The following is a 6,318-nucleotide window of genomic DNA, read 5'->3' as shown; positions in this document are numbered from 1 at the left end:
TACTGAACCAGAAGTTAATGAAAAGGAGTCTAAAAAAAGAAAAAAGAAGAAAGAAGAAAAGTAGGAGACCAATGAAGCAAAGATATCATTCTTTAAAAGGGTAACAGGACTTTAAAGGACTGACAGACTATTAGCCAAATGATCTAAAAGACCCAAATTAATAAAACTAGAGGCAAAATAAGGGATGCTACAACATATATCACTGAAATCTAGAAGATCATTAGGGAATCATTTAAAAGAATTATATTACAAAATTTGAAAAATATAGAAAAAAATAAGACAAATTTCTAGACATATTTGACCTACAAATTTGAACTAAAGGAATGGAAAAAAAACTAAACACATCTATACAAGCAGTGCCAAAACTCTCCCAATAAAATCTCAAGTCTAGAACCTCCCTGCTGGTTCTACCGTACCTTGAAATCAATGTGCTCAAAGTAGCACCTAAATTAGAAGGGGAGGGAATTCTGCCAACTCATCCAACTGAGCCAGGGTTATCCTTACAAAACCAGATAAACTCACAACAGAAAGGAAACTATGGCCAGTGTTCTTGGTAATATAGACACAAACATCCTAAATAAAGTTTTTCCAATAGCAATTCAACAATGTATTGAATAGAAGTTTTGTCAGCTTGACTGTACAAGCTAGAGTCATCTGAAAAGACAGAACCTCAACTGAGGAGTTGCCTCCCTCAGATCGGCCTGTAAGCAAGTCCGTGGGGCCTTTTCCTGATGAAAGTTTGATGTGGGAGGGGCTACCCTGCTGTGAGTGTACTAACTAATGTGAGTGGGCAACTAACCCTGGGTTGTATAAGACAGCAAGATGAGGTGCTGGAGAGCTAGCTCGACAGTTAAGAATACTGACTTCTCTTCCCTGAGCACTAAGATTTGATTCCCAGAATCTACATAATGGCCACAACTATCTGAAACTACGGTTGCAGGAGATTCATCCCTTTCTGGTCTCTGCATGCCATGCACACTTGTGGTACACAGACATACATGCAGGCAAAACATTCATACACATGAAATAAAAATAAGTCTTTCAAAAAATTAAATTATGGAAAAATATATTCCCTGGCAATCAGGACACATAGTGCAGGGAGGGAGAGAGAGAGAGAGAGAGAGAGAGAGAGAGAGAGAGAGAGAGAGAGAGACAGAGACAGAGACAGAGAGACAGAGACAGACAGAGACAGACAGAGACAGACAGAGAGAGAGACAGAGAGAAGGGAGAGAAAGGAAGAAGGAAGGAAGGGAGGGAGGGAGGGAGGGAGGAAGGAAGGAAGGAAGGAAGGAAGGAAGGAAGGAAGGAAGGAAGGAAGGAAACTGTAAAGAGAGCTAGGAAGGAAAGAAGGAAGCTTAGCACGCCAAGGAGAGCAAGTAGGCTACATTCCTCCATGGTCTGCTCCTCCTCACCATAAGTTGCCTTTGGTCAGTATTTTATTCCAGAAACCAAACCAAAACAATACATTTTAAAAATTATACACCACAGGCCAGCAAGATAGCTTAGTGGATCAGGGCACTCCCTGTCAAGTTTAATGACCTGAATTTGATCCCTGAGACCCACATGGTGAAAGCAGAGAACTGACTCCTTCAAGTTGTCCCTTTGACTACCAGGTATGTGCCTTGGCACATGTGTAATAATTTTTAAGTAATAATAGAGGCTGTAAGATGAGGCTCTGCAAATAAAAATGCTGATAAGCTGAAGTGTTACACTGATCATGTGAAACATTTAAGATTTCCCTAGACCTGAAAAGAACTAGAATTTTCCTTACATTTCAACTATTTGTACACATACATGCCCACATGTGTCCTTCTGTATACCACATGCATGCCCATGCCCAGGGAAGCCAGAGAGAGCATCAGGCTTCTGGGACCTGAAGTTACAGGCTCTTGTGAGCCACCATGTTTGTGCTAGGAACTGAATCTAGGGCCTCTGGAGGAGCAGCCAGTGCTCTTGATCCCTAAACCCAGCCCCCAAACTAGAATTTTAAATAGCAACACAAAATGCCAAAATAAAATTTTAAGAACACCCTCTTTTTTTGTTTATTTTTCCCATCTTTATTAACTTGAGTATTTCTTATTTACATTTCGATTGTTATTCCCCTTCCCGGTTTCCAGGCCAACATCCCCCTAACTCCTCCCCTTCCCCTTCTATATGGGTGTGCCCCTCCCAATCCTCCCCCCATTACCACCCTCCTCCCAACAATCATGTTCACTGGGGGTTCAGTCCTGGCAGGACCAAGGGCTTCCCCTTCCACTGGTGCTTTTACTAGGCTATTCATTGCTACCTATGAGGTTGGAGCCCAGGGTTAGTCCATGTATAGTCTTTGGGTAGTGGCTTAGTCCCTGGAAGCTCTGGTTGCTTGGCATTGTTGTTCATATGGGGTCTCGAGCCCCTTCAAGCTCTTCCAGTCCTTTCTCTGATTCCTTCAACGGGGGTCCCGTTCTCAGTTCAGTGGTTTGCTTCTGGCATTCGCCTCTGTATTTGCTGTATTCTGGCTGTGTCTCTCAGGAGAGATCTACATCCGGTTCCTGTCGGCCTGCACTTCTTTGCTTCATCCATCTTATCTAATTGGGTGGCTGTATATGTATGGGCCACATGTGGGGCAGGCTCTGAATGGGAAGAACACCCTCTTTAAAACCCAACCAATGATGATAAAGGGAAAAGTGAAACACTCTATTCTCTCAATAGAATAGACTCCAGCAGCTGTGTCACTTAAATCTGTGATCACATGACCAAAAAATATGGGGGGAGGGATACTACGATGGGGTAGGTTTTCAGATAATTCAATACTATAATATTGTCTTCTATATCTGATGGTGTTTCCACTGTCAATCTCTTCCAATCCCTAATGCTTTTACAGTTACTATTATTATTATTATTATTGCTCTAATTATTAAGTATGCCATTTATGAATTAAGCATTAGCCCCCAAAATCCGAGAGACAAATTAAAAAAAAAAAAAAGAGTGGATGAGACCAGATTTGATTTAAGCAGGTTTACTCAGAGTAACATGTGACTTAGCACCCCCCCCCCCTTTGTGGTGAACTGCACAAAACCCCAGATGACCAGAAACTTGAGAAGGACAAAGTCTTAAGACCCTAAGACCTTTGGATTGAGTCCTTCCATCCCCTGTAACACAGGTAAAGGCACTACTCCAGCCTACTGAAAGACCAGCCCTAGGCATGCCATGAAGCAGGTCCTTAAAGCCCTTAGACTTAGATTGCTTGGGTCCACAGCTGTTCTAGAAATTAGCTCATAATGGAAAGTTCTAGAACTCCTGCACTGAGAGAGTCTCTGGTGAGACCCATAAGATCAAAAATCTCCAGTGGACACTAGGAAATGGTGCACATGCCCAGGCTTTCCTCAGTTACTGGAATCTCAAGCACCAGTCAGTCCTGCCTTCCCTTCTTTTTGAGAGACAGTGCTTCCCCATCTCTAGCCCCAGTCTCCTCCTAGAAAGAAGTTACATGATAGGTCAGATGGCAAGGAAGCATCTTCCAGCTTAAAACCTACCAGAAGTTTTGTCCAAGGGCAGCTTCCAGCCTTTCCTTCTTCCTCTCGCACAGCCTGAGAAGATGGATGGCAGAGAACTGAGGTGGGGTGAAACCCACGCACACTAAGCCTTTCACTGCCCCAGGCTCCTTGCCTGCTGTTGCCTCTTTGTGGAATATCTAGCCAGACTGGTAGAACCACCTTTCCTGGACACACACACACACACACACACACACACACACACACACACACACACACGCTACACTGCAGACTAAATCCCTAGTCAAGGTCCCCTTCTCAGATTATGGAGCAGAACCAGAGATGACAATTATGGTGATGGAGAAGAGGAAGGTTTCAGCTTACCTGAGTGGCATCTTTGATGTTTGGTCATCCAGTCCCTTCCAGTTTGGACTAATTATGTCTGTTGAGTTATTATTCTAAACTGCACCAGACAGCTCAATCTTCTTACTGACCCCATCCCTCCTACCATGCTCAGCTGACCTGGAACACACCTCAGCCTGCCTCTGGACATGGCTGTGAGCTCTGCAGCACCAAGGGAGTATGCCTAGGAAGTGCTAAAACGATTGTGTGAGAGGGCCTGTAAGCAGCTCTCTGTACTCCCTGATCAAGACAGGGACCACAGGCCATCTTCTGCCTTCCAAGTTTGATTTATGTATTCATGGAGTCCAGCTCTGAGGTAGTTCAACATCTACAGTCAGACGGGATCTTCACAGGGGGACAGACAGGTCTACACCCAGGCAAAGACAGGGGGCAAGTTCCCACCAATGACGTCCTCTCCAAAGCGTCCCTGCAGAAGCTGCAGAGAAGTATCTGAGGAGAGTTTAGGTCTCTGGTGGTACATGTGACAGACCTGCACTTGAGACCCAGTCAACACAAGACAATCTCACAGTAGGTGAGGAATGAGCATCAGGGAGGAAAGAGGAAACAAAGCCATAGCCAGGGAAGGTCACAAACAACAACAGGGAAGTGACCATGTGTAGCCTCCACCTGACCTGGGCAGGGATATAAAGGCCCAGGCTCAGGAGGCTCCACATCTGCACACCTTCCTCTCCACCTTCTCCTCTGACCTACTCCATTCTCAACCAAACACCAGAACCATGACCTGCTGTGGCTGCTCAGGAGGCTGTGGCTCCAGCTGTGGGGGCTGTGGCTCCAGCTGTGGGGGCTGTGGCTCCAGCTGTGGAGGCTGTGGCTCCTGCTGCTGCAAGCCTGTGTGCTGCTGTGTGCCTGTCTGTTCCTGCTCCAGCTGTGGGGGCTGCAAGGGAGGCTGTGGTTCCTGTGGGGGATGCAAGGGAGGCTGTGGCTCCTGTGGGGGCTGTGGCTCCTGTGGGGGATGCAAGGGAGGCTGTGGCTCCTGTGGGGCCTGTGGCTCCTGTGGTGGCTGTAAGGGAGGCTGTGGCTCCTGTGGTGGCTGCAAGGGAGGCTGTGGCTCCTGTGGTGGCTGCAAGGGAGGCTGTGGCTCCTGTGGTGGCTGTGGCTCCTGTGGTGGCTGTGGGTCCTGCGGTGGCTGTAAGGGAGGTTGCGGTTCCTGTGGGGGCTGTAAGGGAGGCTGTGGCTCCTGTGGTGGCTGCAAGGGAGGCTGTGGCTCCTGTGGTGGCTGTGGCTCCTGTGGTGGCTGTGGGTCCTGCGGTGGCTGTAAGGGAGGCTGTGGCTCCTGTGGGGGATGCAAGCCCTGCTGCTGTCAATCCAGCTGCTGCAAACCTTGCTGTTCCTCAGGTTGTGGGTCTTCCTGCTGTCAGTCCAGCTGCTGTAAGCCCTGCTGCTGTCAGTCCAGCTGCTGCAAACCTTGCTGCTGTCAGTCCAGCTGTTGCAAGCCCTGCTGCTGTCAGTCCAGCTGCTGCAAGCCCTGCTGCTGTCAGTCCAGCTGCTGCAAGCCCTGCTGCTCCTCAGGCTGTGGGTCTTCCTGCTGTCAGTCCAGCTGCTGTAAGCCCTGCTGCTGTGCCCCTGTGTGTTGTCAGTGCAAGATCTGATGTACTGGCCACAGGCTTCATGTGGTTTCCCTCAATTACATCTAGGGAAGCTTTGAGTTTCATTGTTCCCTGAGCACTTCCTGATCCTGTGGTCCTCTGGCATTTTTCTCTGCAGCACCACAAGCCACATATCTGTTTCATTCCCCTGAAGGAAGTATACATTCCAACCTCAGGCATGCCCCTACCCTATGCTAGTCTCTACTTCCCCTCTGGTCTGCCTCTTCAACTCTTCTAATGCACAGAACCACATTCCTGTGCTTTGTTAAGAATGTCAGCGTGGGGGGACCGCCCCCTGCCCTCACCCAGACTTATTTTCCTGCTTCTCTGTGAGCTCTGCCCAGCAGGGCTTCCTTCCTGGGACAGTAGAGGAGATTCCAATCTTTGCCTGTTAAAATTGTATTAAATCCCAAATTAATAAAACGTTCTTTGTTCACTACAATTCTGTCTATGGTATGTGTTCTAGTTTCTTTTCTGCTACTGCAAAAAAAAACAAAAAACAAACAAAAAAAAAGAAAACAAAAACAAAAAAAAAAACAAAAAACACTCTAACCAAGAGGAACTTAAGAGAGGTCTATTTGGCTTACACTTCCAGGTCACAGGTCATCATTTAAGGAAGTGTGTTACAGTAACCTCTCCAACCTGAATAAGCCTCTACAAAGAAAACACAACTTGATTAATATGAATACAAGTTCTCGCCTAGATTGGGCAGATCTACCACTACACTACCCGGTTCCCCAGCTGTGAAATCCTTTATAATTTGTGGTTTCTCCATGCCATGGGCTTCAGCTCCCTCTTCCTCCTCCTCCTTTGACCCCCTCTCCTTTCTCCTCCTC

General features: G+C 47.1%; 1 protein-coding gene across 2 annotated transcripts; it reads left to right on the top strand.

Annotated features, from left to right (window-relative positions):
* Window positions 1-3,283: 3,283 nt before the first annotated feature.
* Krtap5-5l1 (keratin associated protein 5-5 like 1) lies at window positions 3,284-5,921 on the top strand. Of its 2 annotated transcripts, NR_202115.1 has the most exons (2): window positions 3,284-3,597; window positions 5,232-5,921. NR_202115.1 is itself a non-coding variant. In NM_001446494.1 (1 exon segment), a coding segment is annotated over 1 exon segment (873 nt). In that variant the 5' UTR covers window positions 3,284-4,612; the 3' UTR covers window positions 5,486-5,921.
* The last annotated feature ends 397 nt before the right edge of the window (window positions 5,922-6,318 follow it).

The sequence above is a fragment of the Rattus norvegicus genome, chromosome 1, assembly GCF_021556685.1.
Source record: "Rattus norvegicus strain SHRSP/BbbUtx chromosome 1, alternate assembly SHRSP_T2T, whole genome shotgun sequence".
NCBI classification, from domain to species: domain Eukaryota; kingdom Metazoa; phylum Chordata; class Mammalia; order Rodentia; family Muridae; genus Rattus; species Rattus norvegicus.
This window is presented reverse-complemented; position numbering and strand designations above follow the sequence as displayed.